This window comes from Salmo salar, chromosome ssa04 (assembly GCF_905237065.1).
Source record: "Salmo salar chromosome ssa04, Ssal_v3.1, whole genome shotgun sequence".
Classification (NCBI taxonomy): Eukaryota; Metazoa; Chordata; class Actinopteri; order Salmoniformes; family Salmonidae; genus Salmo; species Salmo salar.
In genome coordinates this window covers 19,035,999-19,060,277 of record NC_059445.1, presented here as the reverse complement: position 1 = coordinate 19,060,277, position 24,279 = coordinate 19,035,999, and the positions used below count along the sequence as shown (strand labels likewise).

The 24,279-nt window shown below is 42.1% G+C and overlaps 2 protein-coding genes and 1 long non-coding RNA gene across 9 annotated transcripts in view; 2 read left to right on the top strand and 1 right to left on the bottom strand.

Moving 5' to 3' along the window:
* The first annotated feature begins 2,831 nt into the window (after positions 1 to 2,831).
* On the top strand, positions 2,832 to 8,863 carry LOC106602481 (uncharacterized). 2 transcript variants are annotated; one of them, XR_006769709.1, is made up of 4 exons: positions 2,832 to 4,675; positions 5,281 to 6,325; positions 6,910 to 7,067; positions 8,174 to 8,863. It is a non-coding gene; the product is annotated as an uncharacterized lncRNA (long non-coding RNA). The 2 variants fall into 2 exon arrangements; XR_006769708.1 differs by having other exon boundaries at positions 2,833 to 4,675; positions 5,281 to 7,067.
* Positions 6,758 to 12,761, bottom strand: LOC106602472 (zinc finger protein with KRAB and SCAN domains 8). 5 transcript variants are annotated; one of them, XM_045717582.1, is made up of 5 exons: positions 11,939 to 12,761; positions 11,354 to 11,484; positions 11,026 to 11,175; positions 7,180 to 7,272; positions 6,758 to 6,988 (listed from the first exon to the last, which is right to left on the bottom strand). In XM_045717582.1, exons 1-5 carry the CDS (start codon positions 12,219 to 12,221, stop codon positions 6,758 to 6,760), a joined length of 888 nt encoding a protein of 295 aa, XP_045573538.1. In that variant the 5' UTR covers positions 12,222 to 12,761. The 5 variants fall into 5 exon arrangements, with proteins under 5 accessions (XP_045573538.1, XP_014050616.1, XP_045573539.1 ...); XM_014195141.2 differs by having other exon boundaries at positions 11,393 to 11,484; positions 11,939 to 12,755; XM_045717583.1 differs by having other exon boundaries at positions 6,823 to 7,272; positions 11,939 to 12,756.
* Positions 12,762 to 16,894: 4,133 nt separating this feature from the next.
* LOC106602461 (zinc finger and SCAN domain-containing protein 5B-like) overlaps positions 16,895 to 24,279 on the top strand; it is a 63,287-nt gene continuing 55,902 nt past the window's right edge. The window contains exons 1-3 of one of the 2 annotated variants that reach the window (XM_045717578.1): positions 16,895 to 17,467; positions 20,565 to 20,695; positions 20,879 to 21,052. In XM_045717578.1, coding sequence (XP_045573534.1) covers positions 17,458 to 17,467; positions 20,565 to 20,695; positions 20,879 to 21,052 — 315 coding nt within the window. In that variant the 5' untranslated portion in view covers positions 16,895 to 17,457. The remainder of the gene's footprint in view (positions 17,468 to 20,564; positions 20,696 to 20,878; positions 21,053 to 24,279) is intronic. The other variant, XM_014195129.2, reaches the window with a different exon arrangement.

Genomic DNA, 24,279 nt, shown 5'->3' with positions numbered 1-24,279 from the left:
ATATTTCTATAGCGTTTTTTTGTATCATTCTTGTTGAAAAATCTGTTTATCCGTTCAGTTAGTGATTTTTGTAATTCGAATGTGTTCTGTCTTTTTTTGTCTCTTTAGCTAGCAAACGTTAGCTACCAGTACCTAACTAACGTTAGTGCTAACGATGTTAACGTTATTAGTTGTTGCCGCATCTATATTGAAAGTTATGAAATTAAGATTTCATTGAACCTTCTAGTGGGCTTCGACGTCTGAAGAAGGGAGCAGTACCTTTGCTATTCCAGTGGAATAACTACTCTGTCCAAGAGATCCTCATGTCACTGATGGGAAGCATCAACTGCATCTGGGCTGTGGCTTGCCTTCTCACAAAACAACCAGTGTGGGCCTCTTGTGAAGGCATGGGCCAAGGAGCAATGAGCTACTACTGCGTTGCATCTTCCTTTTTTTGCTGTGACCATCCACATTGTCTAACATTGTGAAGGGAATGGCAGTGAAGGGAATGGTGGTGTCTCCTTATGGTGAACTGTGTCGCGTTGTGATTGGAGGCTGCTGGTAAGACAGCAGGCTCCCCACCTATACCTTTCCAAAGTGGGAGTCGACTAAAAGCTTTTCAGCAGACATCCCCCATGCTGCAGATCAATGGCTTGGATAGAGGGTCAAAGTTCTTGTTTACCTCTTCTATCTGGAGAACTGAGAGGTCAGGGAGCGGTCCAAAAAGGGCGCTGTAGAGTGTACTTCTACAAACCAAAGCAGCCACTGTGGTTAGCCAATCTAAACAATGTTCTTGAAACCACCTGAAATTAAATCATTTTATATAGTCAAAGTGTAATAGGATATGACCAGCTACTACCTACTATACTAGCTATTAGGGAATACTCACCTAATCTCTCCTTCTACCATGTGCTTTTTGGTGGGCTTGGTGATAGTCATTTTGCCTATGGGCCCAGGTTGCAGACCCTGTAAAGACAGTACAAGGGCACTATTCTAAATCACATTTTTAAAATTTAATTTCACCATTATTTAACCAGGTAGGCAAGTTGAGAACAAGTTCTCATTTACAATTATGACCTGGCCAAGATAAAGCAAAGCAGTTTGACACATACAACAACACAGAGTTACACATGGAGTAAAACAAACCTACAGTCAATCATTTAGTAGAAAAATAAGTCTATATACAAAGTGAGCAAATGAGGTGAGATAAGGGAGGTAAAGGCAAAAAGGCCATGGTGGCGAAGTAAATACAATATAGCAAGTAAAACACTGGAATGGTAGATTTGTAGTGGAAGAAAGTGCAAAGTAGAAATAATGGGGTGCAAAGGAGCAAAATAAATAAATACAGTAGGGGAAGAGGTAGTTGTTTGGGCTAAATTATAGATGGGCTATGTACAGGTGCAGTAATCTGTGAGCTGCTCTGACAGCTGGTGCGTAAAGCTAGTGAGGGAGATAAGTGTTTCCAGTTTTAGAGATTTTTGTAGTTCGTTCCAGTCATTGGCAGCAGAGAACTGGGAGGCGGCCGAAGGAGGAATTGGCTTTGGGGGTGACCAGAGAGATATACCTGCTAGAGTGTGTGCTACAGGTGGGTGCTGCTATGGTGACCAGCGAGCTGAGATAAGGGGGAACTTTACCTAGCAGGGTCTTGTAGATGACCTGGAGCCAGTGGGTTTGGCGACGAGTATGAAGCGAGGGCCAGCCAACGAGAGCGTACAGGTAGCAGTGGTGGGTAGTATATGGGGCTTTGGTGACAAAACGGATGGCACTGTGACTGATAGACTGCATCCAATTTATTGAGTAGGGTATTGGAGGCTATTTTGTAAATGACGTCGCCGAAGTCGAGGATCGGTAGGATGGTCAGTTTAACGAGGGTATGTTTGGCAGCATGAGTGAAAGATGCTTTGTTGCCAAATAGGAAGCCAATTCTAGATTTAACTTTGGATTGGAGATGTTTGATTTGAGTCTGGAAGGAGAGTTTACAGTCTAACCAGACACCTAGGTATTTGTAGTTGTCCACAAGTCAGAACCGTCCAGAGTAGTGATGCTGGACGGGCGGGCAGGTGCAGGCAGCGATCGGTTGAAGAGCATGCATTTAGTTTTACTTGTATTTAAGAGCAGTTGGAGGCCATGGAAGGAGAGTTGTATGGCACTGAAGCTCTAATCATGAGACAATTTAAGTTTTCATTAAATCATTTATTAGCATTATGTGATTATAGCCATATGATGTTGATATGTGGTATAGCTATTAAAACATACCATTGTCCTTGGCTTATGCCACTGCTGCTCGGCCTCTGTGCAGCTGTGCACAGGTGGGACGACTGGTGTTCCCATCTGGGAATAGTGTGCAGACTGGAATAGTAATGCAACTGTGTGGTTGCATAATGAGGTGCCAGCAACACATGAACAGTGATGTTGTGTCATTGTTACCAGCTCAGAGGGCTTCAGTACAACCTGCGTGGGGATATTAAAAGAAAATTATTAGACTATAAAATCACTCAACATGCGTCACGACCAACAAACAGAAGTGACTGGCGCAACATGCAACAGCCACTAAATTCATTACAGCAATACAGGTTTAAACTTTTCTATTAACCTCTATGGGCTAGGTGGGACGCAAGCATCCCACCCGTGGTGCACTCCATCAACAGCAGGTGCATTTCAAGAGCGGCAAATTTGAATCCAAATAAATGTCAAAATTCACATTTTTCAAACATACAACTATTTTACACCCTTTGAAAGATAAACATCTCCTTAATCTAACCACGTTTTACGATTTCAAAAAGGTTTTACGGCGAAAGCATAAATTTAGAGTATGTTAGGACAGTACATTTACAAGAGTTGTGTGTAATGTTTTGTCAATTCAAAGACAGGGTCACCAAAACCATAAAACCAGCTAAAATGATGCACTAACCTTTTACAATCTCCATCAGATTGTAAAAGTTCAGCTTAGTTCATGTTTAATATTTCACCTCAGACATCACAAGACCTGAAGCCTTCCGGCCATTTACTGTAAACAGCTTGAGGTCAAGGACTGTTTGTAAAGATCCCATACCACAGATGATAGATAAGCGTTTGAGCTCTGGGGTTTTTCATAACAGAAACAGTTACGATGTCAACCAGCGATTTTTTTAAAACTTTTCCTGTTGAAAAACAATGTCCCAAGTATAAATACAGTAAAGTGTACATACACCAAAGGGTAAAACATATGTTTTGAGCAAAATAGTGTTTTCTAGACACAACTGCTCAATAGTTGGCATGATGGTCAAATGTGATGTTATTAGCCTCCCCCTTGCTTGAGGAACAATAGAGGAGCAATAGAGAACAAAAGAGGAAAGGCCACTTATCGAGATGTGCCTTTTGTTAAGTAAATCGTGTGTTAAATGAGGTTAAAGGGAGACTTGGAGGAGGACTTAACATGAGCATGTTTTGGTCAGTTGGTGCATTGATGAACACAGTGACATGGTGACGTATATCAGTATAAATACAGCCAAATGTAAGTGTTTGACTTGTGTGGCTGAGTAAGTTAATTACTGAGTGGCAATGTTTGCTACAGCTAAAGTGTATGGGTTTATAATGACAGAACTACGTGAGTTTGCATTTTGAATTTCGTGGTTGCAAGTACGATTTGCAAATGTGTAATTTAATTTCTCAAGCTTGTATCATGTCTCAAACTTGTAACCTAACATTTGAATACGTTCAATAAGATTTGCAAACATAATTTATTTTCAGAATGATTACAAATCCTTCTTACGAATATTAATATTCTGCTGTGAATAAAAAAATACACTTGCAGATTTTGAATCTGAGCGTTCTGGGTCACTGTTGTCACGTTACCAAGATATTTGTACATTTGTAGAACGTTCTGTGTAGCTCCCTCCAGTAACCACGAGCACAACTGTTCCTTGATTTTAACTGGCGGTTTTATTCTGTAGTTGTAGTCAGAATTATCACCTTCCGTGAGAACTATAAAGTAAATCAAAATACAGTTAAGCACACTCTTACAACTTTCTTGTCTTATGAGCGACTTATTAGCTTGATATAACTCTGAAGTGCTTACATGCATAAAACAGTTTAGCCGGAGATAACAGTATCAGATTAAACACATTAATAACATTAAAATACCTAATTGGTTTCTTATTACAGAAGGGAGGAAATGAAAAACTTCACACTTCTTATTCTTGGCATGAATTCACGCTTCATCCATAATTATTATAACGTTACCATCCTAACATATACGCTTCAACCTTGACGAACTACACCCGAAGACACGAAAAACATAGCTAACAGCGTGGGATTGCCTTCACTCCAAAAATGTGTTGCTACGATAATAATCCCCGTTACAACAGTTCTTAGCCACGTAGTTCCGCTTGTTTTACCATTACCCCCGCATAGCGAACACTTAAACAATTCAAACAAAAAACAACGACATAGACTGACAGGTTAATTGTCAGTTACAAAAAAAGAGAGTACTATTCGATTTGCGCAGCTCTTAATTGTCAGTTACAAAAAAAAGAGAGTACTATTCGATTTGCGCAGCTCTGGGGGCAGGATCTTTTACTCCTGACCAATCAGTTCCCTTTACCAAAACCACAGCCGCCTAACCATTGGCTGGACTGTTCCATCAATCAAATATCAGGAAGTAGCTACCCACATGAATGAGGATGAAGTAAATCAAACCACAACGATCTACTTGAAGGTAATCGTCTCTGTTACATGTGTACATCGATTATTGTTGTTGTTGTTGTAAAAAGGCATGTAGATCGTTGTAGTTTGCTTATCATGTGAAATATAATGGTACATTTGAGACGAACTCCAGACCAGCCATTGCATTGACGGTCGCTATTGGGTTAGCTAGCTGGCCTCTGACATTCATCCTAGGTTTACTATCAACTGGCAAACTTTATCAGGCTGCTTTAGATGCGAGGGGAAACCGAATATATTTGATAGTGAACCATCTGATTGGTGAAGTTGATATAAATGCCATTACTTAGCTAGCGATTTCGCTAAATTGAAAGTACTGGGGGAAAGCTAGCTAGCTAGGTTTCTAGAAAATAAAAACTATATATTTGTTAGCTATATTTAAAGACTTGTTACTTTTGAACACTTGTCAAACTACTTCATCCCACTGCCTTTTTATTGATGAATTAGTGACTGGAAAGAAAAATGCCCCTCCCAATTTCACTGCAAATAGACTACTAGGCTGTATTGGCTGGGTATCATTTGGCTGGTGTGCACATTACATTAGTGTTTATTTAGCCAATTTACTGACTAGGCATATTTTTTTTTGTTATTGCATTTCAGGTGGCGTGGGAGTAAGATCACTAGAAAGCAGCATACTACCAGGCCACCACAGGACCCTTGAGGTATTAGTCAATGCTTCTGAACTCATTGCATTTTGACTATGCTAGTACTTCCTGGTTTGGGGGCTTATCTAAACTTATGAAGGGGAAGCTCCAGATAGCCCAGAATAAGCTGATCAGGGTAGTATTGAAGGTGAGTCCACACACTCACATAGGCAGGAGCTGCTTTCAGGAACTAAACTGGCTGCCTGTTGAGGCTAGGGTGTCCCAGATTAGACTAGGTTTGGTTTACAGGAGTATTTATGGTCCTGCGCCCAGATGTCTAAGTGATTACTTTCCTCGTGTTAGGGATGCACACAATCACAGCACCAGATCAGGTGTTGCTGATGTGTGCTTATACAGGTTCAGGAGTAATGCTGGGAAAGGTACTTTCTTGTATACTGGAGCCTCTGAATGGAATGAGCTGCCTCTGCCTATAAAACAACGTCCTCACTGGACAGCTTTAAAAATAAAGTAAAAATATGTTTGGTGTCTTCTGTGCCCATATGAATAACCTCTATGATGTAACTGGAATGAGATAGATGTTGTTCTTCTTCTATGTTTCTGTTTTATTATTTCACTGCCATACTGTGTTTGATCTTGTCTAGCCATCTTGTCTCAAGAGGACCACAATGGAAATAAGTCCCAGACTTTGTGTGTTATCCTCTGATTTTATTAATGTGCATGTATGGCCTTTAAGTTTTGTGTGCTTGTTTTTTTTAAATGGTCGAATTAATAAACTAAACTGCTTTGAATTGCCCATTTTTATTAAAGGCACTAACAAAATGGTTTGTTCAGAAACGTGCAGTAAATGCTAACACGACTTTGGTGATGAAAGTTCCATAATGTATTTATTGTCATCTCCCTATCAGGCCTCAGCATGCTGTGACAAGGGCCCGGATGGTGACATATGCTTCAAGCTGCCTGACTGAATACAGGGGCCTTTAGCAATACCTTCCCTTTGATTACAGCCTCTCCTTATGTCTCGTAGCCATTTAACATGTACTGTATGTAACCACTCAAATTCTTACAACTTCTACGAACACAAGAACAGACTTGTATTCACTTGCCTCTGGCTGAGTTTACAGGCAGCCCAATCCTGATATTGTTCCACTAATTGGTCTTTTGACCAATCCCAGATCTTTTCACATCAGATCTTTTTCAGTGCTGATCTGATTGGTCAAAAGACCAGTTGGTGAAAAAAAAAAAATCTGACTTGGGCTGCCTATCTAAACACAGCCTATTTGTCCTATACTTCAGGCTTGTCTGGGATATATATTTTAGTTGGCACACCTGTGTGATCTTTTATACATGAAGAATTTATTCACCCTGGATATGAGACTTGCATTGATTTTTAGACCTCTTTGAATCAGAAGCGCCAAGTGTTATCTTGATGGAGAAAGTCTGCATGTTGTCAGATGTTTAAGTTACCATAGTAGTTAGTAAAAATGAGACCAGGCTAAAACAGTTATGGTTTTGTAACCTATTAAAAAATAAACATGAGTAGTTTTATACAAAACTTTATTGCATTTGGTGAACATCCCCTTTAATTTGTCCCTCTTAAAGCCTTGATGTTTGCATCCTTCCTCAGGGACCTGTCTGCTGATAGCTGACTTGGTGGCAGGTGTTTTGATGTGCTGCTCTAGAGTTCCATGGCCCAGCAGACTCCCCTGGGGACAGGGGGATGGACACGTTCGTTTTGATAAAAGTCTGGAATACTTTTAGAGGGAGGAGAGGGCATGAGTTGGAGTGAGTACAGTAAATCCAACCAGTGGCCCTGGATTATATGCTACAGTATGTCATCACACAGAGACAGACAGCCATAGTGAAGGGGGTTTACATAGAGCATAAAGTATATTACCACCAGAGGACCTTGCTTCTCTGTGCTCTGGCGAGATCTCAGATAATTGGTCAGAAGTCTCTGGAGGTCCTTGGAATATTCTCTCTGTAGCACCTGTAGAGAGATGGATCGAGGTACTAAATGCTCTTGAGAGAGCAAGAGTTGACATTGGAAGGCACCCTTATAGTCCTCAATCGACAATCAGACAAATGGATGCGTAAAAGGCACTCCAACTCTGGTTTTCAATGGGAAGGTTGTGTTTGGGTGGGGGGCTAGGCTTGTGTTGTCCGTCAGAAAATAACCCACGTCTAATATTGAATGAGCTTCCCAAGTTACAAGTTTAGCTACAATTCTGCATGATAGAGAATAACATGGGTGGATCTATTTCTATTTAACCTTGTGAATAAACTCCAAGAACAAGATGATTATCCTGGTGGCTGGGAGGTTCCCAAGTTCTTGACATCTGTCTGGATGTTAGGGATATGCTTCAACCTGAGGAAAAGAGCAGTGAGGGGGAAGACCTTAACCCCACTGCTTACATTTCAGTGCTGGTTCAAGTTGCTGAGAACCACAAGTACCTTTTTTTAAGTTTTACATATTCATAAGCTTGATCAAGTCGTCACCAATGTTTTCAGTCACCAATTAATCAATGAACAGGCAGTGAAGTAGTTTGACAAGTGTTCAAAACTAAGTAACAAGTCTTTAAAATATAGCTAGCATGTTGGCAAGTATCCGGCCAGCAACCTTCACCTGTCAACGGCAACAGCGTTCACAGGCTCCTGATTGTGACTCCTCAATTGTGAAACATATTTTATTTCAACTAACATTTGTTGCTTATTTTTTTTTACTTCTTAGATGCATATAATGTCCAGGGCATAACCTAGCCTGGTGGATCCAGCCTGATCCCTTCACATTTGATAAGTGAAGTAGAAAGGTGAACAAAGCGATCCGGTTGGTTCCACCAGGACCAGGCTATTTATAACCACCATTGATAGTGTGTTTGTGACCCCCCCAGTGCCTTTGAGGGGCCAGGAGCTGATCTATGCTGCTATGCCCATCAATGGGGCTCTGGAAAAGACCTCACCTCTTGCCTGCTCACCAACGGTCATCAATAGAGAGAACAGAAATAGGTAGGTTTAGTCTGACCTATTAAAACTTCCACATAGTACCCGTTTGTGTGTCAGATATTACCTATCCTAACTGCCATTGGTAATAGAACAGTGACTATGTATGTGTTCACATAAATATGTATGGAGCCAGCACATGGAGACTTGCAAGATGTGAAGTCCAGACTGACAGACGGGCTTGATACGGATGTCTCTGTAGGGAGAAAGACCTGGCACCTGGCATTAACATTTTACTAGACAACTTTTTTACTTATTTTATTAAATGGTATCAGACAATATGCGGAGGGAGGAACCCTGTGTATTCTGAACCAGGATCAGGGATCTCCTGTTGTGAACGGGACACCACACAGGAAGGTATGGCTACTCGGACATGTTTGCTAAGGTAGCCCCAATGCCCCCAGACAAAATGCAGATGGGCACAATATTCGTATCGGCTGGGAACGACAATAAAAGGTTCAATGTTATATCAGCAGAACTGTGCTTCTATGGTATTATGTAAAGTGTTGTTTATTCTACATGGACCTGTGTAATGAAAATGTTATGATTAAAGGTTTGACTAAATGATTTCACCCTGAAAATGTATAACCGAGTGATTATAAGATGACGGTACTAATGTGTGTGTGTGTGTGTAGGAAAAGTTTAAGCTTAAGGATTTAGCAATGTAAGCAAGACATTCAAGGAAAAAGGGGAACTGTTATCAGACAGCAGACAACTTGTGACCACTGTGAAACTAATAACAGGAAGAAGGTCTCCCCACCCAGGGAGGGGAGAAACCTTTAGGCTTACAGTAGATTATGTAACATGGGGCAGGATATGATAAGCAATGTATGTGATGGAGAAGACTTGTAAATAAGCATTGATAGTGTTAAAGAAGAGGAGGAGGCATCTGTAAGGGGTATGACATATGATATGACCAAATGTTAGGTATAAAAGGCTGTGTACATTGTATGATATTCAGAGCTCTCGTGAATAAACTTGGTTGACTATTGTAGGCTGGGCCTCTGTCTGTGTCATTTAACCAGAACCTTACAAACTCTGGGGTGCAGACTGAGTAGTTTAATTGAAGTTCAGTTTATGAACATTGGGAACAAAATTTTCATAACCTGTGACTACGTTTGAAAGTTATCAAAACAATTTTTTAGAATATCTAATTAAATTTAGCAATTACATTCTTCTCATATTACTCATTAGGCTAATGATCTATTCAAAGCTTCTCTATATCTGCCTGCAGTTATTGAGCTCAACTTGCAGGAGGTTTGTTATGTTTAAATATGTTTAAAGTTTCTACCAATCAATTGTTGAAAGAACAGACAACTCTCGGGCGACCAACATTTCTTTTAGTCAGGACAGGCCAAAATTTAAACTGCAATCATTTTCTCAAAAATGGTCTAGTAGTTGAATGTAAGTAATATACATCAAATAGCCTACACAGTACAAACACAATATGTAACAGACATTTTAGGCTTAAATACAATACAATGTCTGGATGCAACATTCTACCCAGGAATATTCAACAGTAAAATATGTCACTCTCGTCATTCCAAATGCATCTGTGGATCTTTTCAGCTGACAATACTGAAAATTAATCTGTCTTTAATGCAGGGTTTGATCTAAACATCATAAGCTATTTAGTGGAATGTTTTTTCTGCTGGTGTATCCTGAGGTAGCTCCTCTCTGAGAACCTCTTCCCACATTGCGTAGAGGTGAACAGCCTTTCTCCCATGTGGACCTAAATGTGCATCTTCAGCTAGTTCTGATGGGAAAACCTCTTCTCACACTCGGGGCAGCTTTAATATTTCTCCCCTGTGTGGACCCTCCGGTGCCGCTTCATGCTGGACGAGTGGGAGAAGCGCATATGACACTGGGTACAGCTGAAGGGTTTCTCCCCTGTGTGGACCCTCTGGTGCCTCTTCAGATTGCCAGCCTCAGCAAAACACATGTGACACTGGGTACAGCTGAAGGGTTTCACCCCTGTGTGGACCCTCTGGTGGATCTCCACTTTCTGGAGGCAGCTGAAGCCTTTGTTACAGAACATGCAGAGGAACCGTTTCTCTTTACTATTGCCTGATGTTGCTCCCCCTCCCCTCCCATTGGCCCTTTGGTCCTTTGAGTTCAATACCTGATCGAAAAGGATGCAGCCCTGTGAATCAGAAGGCCCCATCAACGTCGACACTGGGTCCCGATCCCTGAGTGTGTGTAAAGGGGAGTGGGTTGCGACATTTGGATTTGTCTCTAATCTTTCCCTGTAATCTAAGAAATCTCTGCCTTGTGAGTGTCCTTCCCCTAAGTGAGTCTCGTCTGCATTCAAGGTCAGAGGAGAGTCACCCTCCACTTTCACAGTCACTTCATCTATGACTATAACCTCCCCTTTCTTATTTAGGCACCCTTCAGAGTATCCACTACTACTGTAATGGTTCCAGTCCCCTCTGGACAGATCAGCCTGTGTCTCTAAACCCAAGGGCATGTCGTCAGGGTCCATTTCTGTTGCGTAAGAACAAGATGGAACATCCCCACCAGTGTCTAACGTATCACCATCTCCACGGGAATGAACCGTTCTTTGGCTCTGGTGAAATACGGGTAAGTACTCTGAACCAGGAGCAGGAGAACAGCCCAGTGGCCCGAGCCCCAGTCTCTCTGGGTCTGATCTGTGGTCAGATCCTGTGTGTAAGAGCCTGTGTGTTGCAGTTAAAGTCTCCGTGTCTGTCTCTGACTTGAGGACGGTGTTCGGCGTTCCACTGACCTCGGTGATGCTGGGTCGGGTCCTACACCGCGCTGGGGCGGAGGTGGGGTCCTCCGTGGCTACAGGGGGCTCTCTAGTCTGGATGTCTCCGCTGTGCCGTGGCTCCTTCTCTCCTTTAGTCCTCTCCTGCTTGACCCCAGGACCTGCAGCCTGACAAGAGAGGTTAAATTGGATAACAATGTCGTAAGGAAGTATCACAAGCTTCCCTATGGTAGATACATTACAATGTAATCAAGTGAATAGCTGAGGGGGAGCCTTTCTGAAATAAACCAGACACATTTGATTTACAAAGTAACAGTAATATTTTATGTAACACTATTACACTAACCTCTATCACGATAACTTGGTGGGTTGAGGTTCCACTCACCTCATCAACAGTGATTGGTTGGTTCTCTCTCCATGTATTGTGTCCGGCTGGCTTCACAAAGCTCCTGTGGCTTCCAGTGAGATGTCCTTCACCTGAACAAGTGATTGGGGGAAAAGAGGTGGTTAGGTTAGCTTCTGTCAATGCTCAATGGTATATTATACACTAGTGACAATGTATAGAATTGTCAAGGATGTAAGGTGACACTTTAAATAACTTTTTGATATTGTATTTATAGATCAATTGATATGTTCCATGCATATATAGCCTCGTTATTGTTATATTGTGTTACTATTTACTTTTTAACTGCCTTTTTGGGAAAGGGCTCATAAGTAAGCATTTCACAGTAAAGTCTACGCCTGTTGTATTCAGTGCATGTGACAAGTTGATTTGATTTGCGTCATAGTTTTCAATGAGTAAATCATAGGACATACAGAAACTGGTTAGAATATGATATGTATTTGAGCAAGATAGCTAAGTAATCGGGGGAACTATTTCATACTATCCAAAAACTGACGAAGTGTTAACCCAATTGGTTACAAAATGTACCTCTTGCCATTCCTCTGTATCGGTCGAGGGTCTTGACACTACTGGGACGACTGGCGACGACGCGCTCTCGCGTTGTCCTCTCTGCGCGCTCCCGTGCTACCTTCAGTTCCAGTAGATGTAGTTTCCTCCGCAATGTCCTGTTTTCTTTCTGGCTTTGAGTAACTTCCAGACGAAACACTGCATAGTCGTCGTCTACGAGTTTACAGATCTCTGACACGGCTGCATTCGCTAGCACCTCCATGATGGAGGCTATTTGAGTGTGAAAACCCCCACAATTAGCCATTGTTAGTTAACGTTACCAGCTAGCTAGATATCATCAACCAAGCCCTGACTCCAACGCGAATTAACGACTATCTGTGGTAAGTTTGTGATGCTGTGCAGTTCAAATGGTCATATTAAGTTCCATGGTGTTAATAAATGTCTAAATAACACTAAAAACGCTAGCGTGAAAATTGTTCTTGGTCAACGCTTACTTCCGTTTACTACTTCTTCTTCAATGGTATATTGGCTTTAACACAATTTTGTGTGCATGTCGCCAACTACTGTGTGGGATGGAAACAGGATATATTCATACAAACGAACAAAATAAATAAACTAAATCAAACGACTTTTCTGTTAAAAGTAAAACAGATCTGATCCCTACACAGGCTCAAGATGATCAGAAGTCCGAACTACTTTTCTGCCGCAGCCACAATAATGGCCAGTTTCTTTGACACTTGAGCCGTACAGTTAAGAACTGGCAATGATCGCCACCTGGCAGCAAAATTATACTACAGGCCGTGGTGCATCCAGTACAATATCTTCGCAAGCGTTGCTTGTTTTCTCACCTCTTTAAATCACATAGGAAATTTGATTGACTGCTAACTTTTGACACCTCAATCTCCTTCACCCATACAGGGCAGTCCAGGAACTCGGGATCATGATCCCCACCACAATTGCAACACAGTTTTCCTTCTAAATCAAATAAAATGTTCTTTGTCACATGCGCCGAATACAGCAGGTGTAGACTTGACCGTGAAATGCTTGCTTATGAGCTCCCCAACGATGCAGTTACATTATTTTTTTTATAAAAATAGTAACACGAGGAATAAAATACACAAGAATGAAGCTATAACAGAGGGAACCAGATCAATGTGCAGGGGTACAATGTTTTATTTGATTTATTTAACCTTTATTTAACTAGGCAAGTCAGTTAAAGAACAAATTCTACTTTACAATGACGGCCAAACCCTCCCCTAACCCGGACGAATTGTGCGCAGTCCTATGGGACTCCCGAACACGGCCAGTTGTAATACACCCCGGGATCAAACCCAGGTCTGTAGTGATGCAGTGCCTTAGACCGCTGCGCCACTCAAGCAACCCATGTATTTGAGGGAGATATGTGACACTTGGACAAAAAACTATGTGGGCAAGACAAAGGAGCTTATTGTGGACGACAGGAAATGGAGGTGCGCACACGCCCCCATTCACATCGATGGTGCTGTAGTGGAGCGGGTCGAGAGCTTCAAGTTTCTGTGTCCACATCACTAAGGACGTATCATGGTCCAAACACAGTTGTGAAGAGGGCACGACAACACCTCTTACCCCTCAGGAGGCTGAAAAGATTTGGCATGGGCCCTCAGATCCTCAAAAAGTTCTACAGCTGCACCATTGAGAACATATTGACTGGCTGCATCACCGCTTGGTATAGCAACTGCTCGGCATCCAACCGCAAGGCGCTACAGAGGGTAGTGCATATGGCCCAGTACATCACTGGGGCCGAACCCTGCCATCCAGGACCTCTATACCAGGCGGTGTCACAGCCACCCAATTCATAGACTGTTCTCATTGTACTGCATGGCAAGCGGTACCCGAGCACCAAGTCTGGGACCAAAAGGAACATGAACAGCTTCTAACAGTTAATCAAAATGGACAATTTACATTGACCCCCCCCCCCCCTTATTATTTATTTATCTTAATTGTTTTGCACTCACTTCCTTGCACTGGCTCTATGCACACTTGCTAGACTCTACCCAGATACTACAGTACACTGACACTCCCAACACACACTACATACCCTCACACACACACACATTTTCACACTTAATAATTTAACATACGCTGCTGGTACTCTGTTTATATAGTCTGATTGCCTAGTCACTTTTATCTATCTACATGTACATACTGTATTACCTCCACGACCTCGTACCCCTGCACATTGGCTCCATACTGGTAGTCCTTGTATATAACCTCGTTATTGTTTTGCTGAGTTTGACACGCTCAACAGTTTCCCGTGTGTATCAAGAATGGTCCACCACCCAAAGGACATCCAGCCGACTTGACACAACTGTGAGAAGCATTGGAGTCAACATGGGCCAGCATCCCTGTGGAACGCTTTCGACGCCTTGCAGAGTCCATGCCCTGATAAATTGAGCCTGTTCTGAGGACAAAAGAGGGGAGTGCAACTCAATATTACGAAGGTGTTTCTAATGTTTGGTGTACTCTATGCGTACGGTACCTGCTAGATATTGGGGCATCCTGGGATGTGTTTTTGTATGTTATTTCTGTAAGTGTGCGTTAGCTAGCATGCTCTAATTGTAGTTGTCTCATTAGCTCCGTGCTAATTCAGTTATTTCCATACTAACAGACAAATCACAAGCCTACAGCCATCAACTTACTGTTGTCCTCCACATCTAATGTGCTTCCTTGTGCCTATCGTCAGGTACTTACATTTATTGTATTTTGTGTACTATGTCATTATGATATATTTGATTACAAAATAGCGTCTGATATTGACATGCAAGTGATGAATCACGACTCTACAGCCATCAACATACTGTTGTCCTACACATCTAATGTGCTTCCTTGTGTCTATCATCAGAATACATACCTATAAACTGGGCTCGCTGGCTGGACAGTCCTTTCTTTAAAAACACAACGCAGGAGAGTTACGAAGTATGATCACATCTGTTACACTGGTGCTGAAACCAGTCTTATCTTTGTTGGACAGCTGTTACACCGGGTTACAGTTGACTTAAATCTGCTTAAGTCTATGACAAGACCTGGAAATGGTTGTCTAGCAATGATCAACAACCAATATGACAGAGTTTTAAGAATTGTTTAAAGAATAATGGGAAAATATTGCACAATACAGGTGTGCAAAGCTCTCATGAGACTTACCCAAGAAGACCCACAGCTGTAATCGCTGCCAAAGGTGTTTCTAATATTCAATCAGGGGGTTGAATAAATGTAAAAAACAAACTCAAGATTATTCTTCCAGTTTGAGTATTTTGTGTCGATTTTCTTTTTATTTATTACAAAGGCAATTCAATCCATTTTAATCCCACATTGTAACACAATGTGAAGAAATCCAAGGGGCTTGTAGACTTTCTATAGGTACTGTATCTGATGCTGAGGGGCTCAGACTGGCCTCTGCCTGGGGCCTCCAAATCACTAAGTCTGCCCCTGGTCCTGTCAGAAGAGACTACTCAACACTACTAGCTAATATTAGCCACTAACTAGCTAACCCAAGCTAGTCGATAACGTTATGCCAGCAAGTCATATCAGTAAGAGGCAGAGACATTTGTATCTTGAGTAGCCTACGGTGTGTCAAAGTAGTTTAGGGCAATTGTGCCTGTCATTGTATTTTTAAAAAAATTTAATAAATAATTGACAGTAACCCTCCAAGTCATTAATTCATAAACCTTTTTCATTTCCATATGTACTAGGAAGCTAAGTGTTTGTTTCTTGGGCTTCAGGAACGCGACTGAAAAAGCTATAAATATTGCAAAGTGAGTGCCTGGATACCATATAACCCGAGGTGCCTTATTGCTATTATAAACTGGTTACCAACGTAATAAGAAGTGTAAAATAAATAAGTGTAAAATAATGTTTTGTAAGCCACTCAGCGTTCAGGGCTCGAACCAGCCAGTTGAACGGCAAACAAATGTAGTGGTCAAGGCTACGACAGCGCAATGAGAGGAGCATACTCAAGTGTTAAAAATCTCATATCAGACAGAGAGCCTAATGCTTCTTATATAGCCGAGTTTTTTGTTGTTATTTTTACTCTCTCTGCAGAAGCGACAGTTACAGGGATGGTAAAAATAGCTCGATTGTCGTAGCAACATCAGGGCAGAAGGGAGGAGTGCTTAAAATACAGCAGTTCTGCAACATCTTTAATCGAGCCTCTCATTCTCCTTAGTTGCCAGTTTTGAGCCGAATATCTCCCCCTGCCAGAATCCCCCCTAGCGTAAACGCGCACGCACTCAATTCTTCTTCATTGCTGCGACTTGCTTGCTTGTTTAGATTTCTGCTCTTCACTCCGTTGTCAGTTTAGTCTACATTTCACAGATTTTTAGTAGCAGAAAGTATTTTGTGTCCTTTGATTGCGGGGGAGGAACTAGTAATGTCTGCAGTTTTCAGTTTGGCTATTTGTTTCAAGTGTGTTAGTCTATAAATACATCTCTTCCATATCTTATTCGACTAGCAAATTTGTATTGCTTGCCTACATTTTACTCCATCCTCTGTTTTGATAACACACACACGGTTGCCTATCCTGACGTCAAGTTTGTTCTATAGCAAGCATTTGACTCAGATGTGTGCCACAGAAAGTATTTGACTCGAGTGACAAAATTAAGGCAATTTTCTTGCCTGCTGAAATCCCCCCCCCTAATTTCCTTAATTTTGTCACTAGAGTCATACTTTCTGTGGCCCACAAAGTCAAATACTTTCTATAGGACGAACTTCGTCAGGATAGGCAACCGAAATTAATAAATGTGTGTTATTAAACAGAGGGAGTAAAATGTAGGCAAGCAATAAACATTAAAGAACAACTACTCGTCGAATAAGACATGGGAGATATGACGATTTTGGCAAACAGATTTATTTATAGACTAATACATGTGAAACAAATAGCCAAACCGAAAACTGCAGACATTACTAGTGCCTACTCTGTGATCAAACCGGCATAAAAAATAAAATGAAAGGCAGCCTATAGCTTATTTTTTTGTGAACAAAATGTGCCATTCCCACTTCGACCTGTGAAAGGCAGTAATACTTAACACCGCGTCTAGTCTGACGGAAAACCACACACAAAAAAAGTAAACAGTGATCAAGAACAGTTTCCAGGGTAGCGTTGTTGTTTGGGGATTTATTAACACCCTGGAACTCAAAATATAACTAATTTAACGGCACAATATCACACACTTACCACATGTGGTATTTAAATCTCATTGGAGACAAGACGTTGTCAATAGACGTTATTTAGGTAACGCTAGCTAGCTAGATACTAACGTTAGCTAACTGTATGGTTTTTCACACTGAAGTAGCCTCCATCATGGAGGTTCTAGCGAATGCAGCCGTGGCTGAGATCTGTAAACTCGTAGACGACGACTATGCAGTGTTTCGTTTGGAAATAACTCAAAGCCAGAAAGAAAACATGACATTGCGGAGGAAACTACAGCTACTGGAACTGAGTGTCACGGGAGCTCGGCCTCGCCAGTCGTCCCAGTAGTGTCAAGATCCTCGACCGATACAGAGGAATGGCAAGAGGTACATTTTGCAGAAGGCCGAGGCTGTAAATACATGCCTGTTCCTCCTGCACATGTGTTCAGATGTGTGTGTGAGCGGTCCAGCTGCGACAACATCTCTCAGAGAGGTCATCCCTTTGGGTCTCTATGCTGCCACCTACCTATATGTAAATCAATCTCACAGGAAAGGTGGTGGTTTCGAAAGGAGTGGATATTTAGAAAGGAACCGTATAAGGAGATGTGGGGTTTTCGAAAGGTGCCACTCAATACGTCATTTGGGTTATCGGACGTTAGTCATGGTCTGCAGAGATGATAGCAAGGATTTTCAGTTAATCAAAAAAATATATATATTGTGAGCTGTGTCTTTGAACGTTACCCACCAGTAGCCATGTATGTAAGTAAGGTTTTCGTAAATGTAAATACCATCTAACGTTATCAATCAAATGTATTTATAAAGCCCTTCTTACATCAGCTGATGTCACAAAGTGCTGTACAGAAACCCAGCCTAAAACCCCAAACGGCAAGCAATGCAGGTGTAGAAGCACGGTGGCTAGGAAAAACTCCCTAGGAAGAAACCTAGAGAGGAACCAGGCTATGAGGGGTGGCCAGTCCTCTTCTGTCTGTGCCGGGTGGAGATTATAACAGAACATGGCCAAGATGTTCAAATGTTCATAGATGACCAGCAGGGTCAAATAATAATAATCACAGTGGTAGTCGAGGGTCCAACAGGTCAGCACCTCAGGAGTAAATGTCAGTTGGCTTTTCATAGCCGATCATTCAGAGTATCTCTACCTCTCGTGCTGTCTCTAGAGAGTTGAAAACAGCAGGTCTGGGACAGGTAGCACATCCGGTGAACAGGTCAGGATTCCATAGCCGCAGGCAGAACAGTTGAAACTGGAGCAGCAGCACGGCCAGGTGGACTGGGGACAGCAAGGAGTCATCAGGCCAGGTAGTCCTGAGACATGGTCCTTGGGCTCACGTCCTCAGAGAGAGAGAAAGAAAGGAAGAGAGAGAATTAGAGAGAGCAGACTTAAATTTACAGAGGACACTGGATAAGACAGGAGAAATACTCCAGATAAAACAGACACCCTAGCCCCTGACACAAACTACTGCAGCATAAATACTGGAGCCTGAGACAGGACGGGTCGGGAGACACTGTGGCCCCGTCTGACGATACCCCCGGACAGGGCCAAACAGGCAGGATATAACCCCACCCACTTTGCCAAAGCATAGCCCCCACACCACTAGAGGGATATCTTCAACCACCAACTTACCATCCTGAGACAAGGCCAAGTATAGCCCACAAAGATATCCGCCAACCCAAGGGGGGGTGCCAACCCGGACAGGAAGATCACGTCAGTGACTCAACCCACTCAAGTGACGTACCCCTCCTAGGGACGGCATGGAAGAGCACCGGAAAGCCAGTGACTCAGCCCCTGTAATAGGGTTAGAGGCAGAGAATCCCAGTGGAGAGAGGGGAACCGGCCAGGCAGAGACAGCAAGGGCGGTTCGTTCCTCCAGTGCCTTTCCGTTCACCTTTACACTCCTGGGCCAGATTACACTCAATCATAGGACCTACTGAAGAGATGAGTCTTCAATAAAGACATAAAGGTTGAGACCGAGTCTGCGTCTCTCACATGGGTAGGCAGACCATTCCATAAAATGGAGCTCTATAGGAGAAAGCCCTGCTTCTAGCTGTTTACTTAGAAATTCTAGGGACAGTAAGGAGGCCTGCGTCTTGTGACCGTAGCGTACGTGTAGGTATGTACGGCAGGACCAAATCTGAAAGATAGGTAGGAGCAAGCCCATGTAATGCTTTGTAGGTTAGCAGTAAAACCTTGAAATCAGCCCTTGCCTTAACAGGAAGCCAGTGTAGAGAGGCTAGCACTGGAGTAATATGATAACATTTTTTGGTTCTAGTCAAGATTCTAGCAGCCATGTTTAGCACTAACTGAAGTTTATTTGGTGCTTTATCCGGGTAGCCAGAAAGTAGAGCATTCCAGTAGTCTAACCTAGAAGTGACAAAAGCATGGATTAATATTTCTGCATAATTTTTGGACAGAAAGTTTCTGATTTATGCAATGTTGCGTAGATGGAAAAAAGCTGTCCTTGAAACAGTCTTGATATGTTCGTCAAAAGAGAGATTAAGGGTCCAGAGTAACGCCAAGGTCCTTCACAGTTTTATTTGAGACGACTGTACAACCATCAAGATTAATTGTCAGATTCAACAAAAGATCTCTTTGTTTCTTGGGACCTAGAACAAGCATCTCTGTTTTGTCTGAGTTTAAAAGTAGAAAAGTTGCAGCCATCCACTTCCTTATGTCTGAAACACAGGCTTCCAGGGAGGGCAATTTTGGGGCTTCACCATGTTTCATTGAAATGTACAGCTGTGTGTCATCTGCACAGCAGTGAAAGTTAACATTATGTTTCCGAATAACATCACCAAGAGGTAAAGTATATAGTGAAAACAATAGTGGTCCTAAAATGGAGCCTTGAGGAACACCGAAATTTACAGTTGATTTGTCAGAGGACAAACCATCCACAGAGACAAACTGATATCTTTCCGACAGATAAGATCTAAACCAGGCCAGAACTTGTCCGTGTAGACCAATTTGGGTTTCCAATCTCTCCAAAAGAGTGTGGTGATCGATGGTATCAAAAGCAGCAGTAAGGTCTAGGAGCACGAGGACAGATGCAGAGCCTCGGTCTGACGCCATTAAAAGGTCATTTACCACCTTCACAAGTGCAGTCTCAGTGCTATGATGGGGTCTAAAACCAGACCGAAGCATTTCATATACATTGTTTGTCTTCAGGAAGGCAGTGAGTTGCTGCGCAACAGCTTTTTCATTTTTTTTTGAGAGGAATGGGAGATTCGATATAGGCCGATAATATAAAAAACATTCTGGGTCAAGGTTTGGCTTTTTCAAGAGTGACTTTATTACTTCCACTTTTAGTGAGTTTGTTACCTTAACTTATAAAGAATGCATTAATTGTACTTTTTTTTTATTATTGAATATTGTGTTACCTTACATCCTTGCCAGTTCTAGACAGTGTCAATAGTGTACAATAAAGCATTGATAGTAGCTAACCTAACCACCTCTTTTCCCCCAATCACTCAGGTGAAGGACATCTCACTGGAGGCCATAGGAGCTTTGTGAATCCAGCGGGACACAATACATGGAGGGATGACCAACCAATCACTGTTGATGAGGGGAGTGGATCCTCAACCCAGCACGTTATCATGATAGAGGTTAGTGTAATAGTATTACATCAAATGTGGCCAGTTTATTTCAGAAAGGCTCCCCTCAGCTATTCACTTCCTTACATGTAACATCCTCATTTATCTGCCAGTGGAGCTTGTGAGACTTCCTTACTACATTGTTATCCAATTAAACTCATGTACCGGTAATATCCTCCTCTCTTCTTGTGTCAGTCTGCAGATGCAGAGGCTGCAGGTCCTGGAGTCAAGCATGAGAGTTCTGAAGGAGAGGAGGACCCACGGCACAGCAAAGACATTCATACTGGAGCAGCTGGCGCACCCCCTGTAGCCATGGAGGACCCCGCCACTCTCCCAGTGCAGCCCAGGACCCGACGCAGAATCACGGAGGTCAGTGTAACGCCGAACGCCGTCCTCAAGTCAGAGACCGACACCGAGACTTTAACGGGGCTGGGACAACTTGACTGTCCTCCTGCTCCCCGCTCAGAGTATTTACTTTATGGTAACACGAGCCTGAGGACGGTTCTGTCCCATCAGGACTCAGGTGACGTGTTAGACTCAGAATGACCCGTCCTGTTCATATGTTACGGAGACAGAGATGATACCTGGTGACATGCCATTGGTTTTGGATACACAGACTAATCCAATGAGAGGGGAATGGAACCGGTACAGTAGTAGTGTATACTCTGAAGGGTGCATAAATAAGAAGGGGGAGGGTCTGGTCGTAGATGAGGTCACTGTGAAAGTGGAGGGCGACGTTCCTCTGACATGGAATGCAGACCAGACTCACTTAGGAGAAGGACACTCGCAAGACAACAACAATGATTTCTTAGACTACAGGGAAAGCTTACAGACAAATCGAAATGTTGCGACCCACTCCCCTTTACACCCAGTGTCCACGTCGATGGCACCTTTCGATTCACACGGCCGCGTCCTTTTCAGTCAGGTATTGAACTCAAACGACAGGGCTAGAGCGCAGGCTCAGGGAGGGGAAGCAACATCAGACAATAGTAAAGAGGAACGGTTCCTCTGCATGTTCTGTAACAAAGGCTTCAGCTGCCCCCAGAAGGTGGAGATCCACCAGAGAGTCCATACAGGGGAGAAATCCTTCAGCTGTACCGTGTCACATGCGCTTCGCCCAGACTGGTGACCTGAAGAGGCACCAGAGGGTCCACATGGGAGAGAGGCCGTTTGCTAGTACACACTGTGGGAAGAGGTTCTCAGAGAGGAGATACCTCAGGATGCACCAGCAGAAACCATTCCACTCTATAACATAGAAAGTAACCATTCCACTCGATAGCTTCTGACATTTAGATCAAACCCCGATTTAAAGACAAATATACATTTTCATTCTTGTAAGCAGAAAATATCCACATATGCATTTAGAATAACGAGTGTAACAGATTTCAATGTTGAATATTCCTGGGTAAAATATTGCATCCAGACATTGTGTGGAACACCTTCCTAATATTGAAGTGTCGAAAGCATTCCACAGCATGCTGGCCAATGTTGACTTCAATGCTTCCCACAGTTGTCAAGTTGGCTGGATGTCCTTTGGGTGTTGGACCATTCTTGATACACATGTAAATTGTTGTAAATTGTTGAGCGAGAAAAACCCAGCAACGTTGCAGTTGACACACGGTGTGCCTGGCACCTACTACCATACCCCGTTCAAAGGCACTTAACATTTTTTTTGTCTTGGCCATTCACCCTCTAAATGGCACACATACACAATCCATGTCTCAGTTGTCTCAAGGCTTAAAAATAATTATTTAAACTGTCTCCTCCCCTTTATCTACACTGAATTTTAAGTGGATTTAACAAGTGACATCAATAAGGGATCTTAGCTTTCACCTGAATTCACCTGGTCATTCGGTCATGGAAATTACACTAATGTTTTGTACACAGTGTATATCCACCATGATGGGTTTAACAGTAAACATGTCTGGACAGGAGATATGTTTGTTCAAACTTTAGAACTTCAGTTGATTGCTATAGTGCCCTCTTGAGCCAATCAGTGTAATTTTGTAAATGCCAGGACCCGGTTTCCCAAAATGGTTCTAAAGATGAAAAGGAAGAGAATGGAGAAGAGAAAGTTGCCCGTCACCTTTATTAATTCAGCCACTTACTTAGATAACTAGCAAGTTAAGCTTAGGCAAATTGTGTTTTTCACGCAGGAAATATCTTGCTGCATTTTGTAAACACAGATCTAAAATGCTTATTGTAATTTCTGTAAAATGCAAGATTGACTTTATACAAAACATAAGGAAATGTAGCTGGCTACATTCTTTCTATGATAAACATTAGAAAGACGATGGCCATGCATCGCTTTTGCAAAAAAAATACCTTGCTTTTTCATTCTAAGTACATTTATTTGTGTGTCTGCCAGTCAAATAGCTTTGCACTTCTGTTGTCATCTGATGAAAATGAAGCTATTTTCTGCCGAATGTGTTTCACTAATGTATTTATTGGAAAGGAAAACTATAGTTGCACATCCCTGATCACTCTATTGAAGCCAAAAAACACTGACTTTCAATATAAAACGCGACCCCTGTCAAAACACAGCTGGACTCACCTGCTCCCGCTTTCTCACATTGTGCTATTTGCAAACCAATTGTTCTGGGGAACTGCGGTAAGCTTCATAATGTAAAATGATGTCTAATGAAGAACGCTATATGCTTTGTCTCCTAACGTATTGCACAAGTTGACTGCAGGTATATGCTTAATAGGATCAGACCCCTTTTTTCAATTTTCACCTAAAATGACATACCCAAATCTAACTGCCTGTAGCTCAGGACCTGAAGCAAGGATTTGCATATTCTTGATACCATTTAAAAAGAAACACTTTGAAGGTTGTGGAAATGTGAAATGAATGTAGGAGAATATAACACATGAGATCTGGTAAAAGATAATACAAACAAAAAAACATGTTTGTTCCATCATATTTTCGGAATGCAAGAGAGAGGGCATATGTTGTTAGGATTCTGTGTAATTTAGATGTTGTCCACAAGATGGCAGCAGTGGGGTCAAACTGTAGAACCCAGTTTCTACATTTGAATATAGACATTTATTTTTTCCAACAAAACTACACTGCATTTTATCTCTGGAACCCTCAGCATGACAAATCAGATCAAGATTACTGAATGTAAGTACATTTTTTTGCCTTCGAGGTGAATGTATCAAACCAGTTGCCGTGATGTGTTTTGTGTATTTTTCTGTAATAGCTACTGTAAATTGGACACTGCAGTAAGATTAACAAGAATTTAAGCTTGCCCATATAAGACATGTCCCGGAAAGTTGGCTGTGGTATACAATGTTTTCTAGTCACATTGTCGCATATTTAGCAACTACCGTCCCGGTTTAGGGACACCGATCCCGTAGAGATTTTAAGTAGCTACAAATATAAAAATGTATTGAAAAACTGCAAAGAAATAGTTAATACGGTATTGATAAACCATTCTGTGGCTATTTCCAAATACCCCAGTATACACAGTTTACCTCCCAAGACTCGTTCCTAAATGTTGTGTACACTCGGTGTATAAGGCATATACTGTAAAAGCCTAAAAAGTCTGTTACGTATTGTGTTTGTACTGTGTAAGCTATAATGATGTTCACAA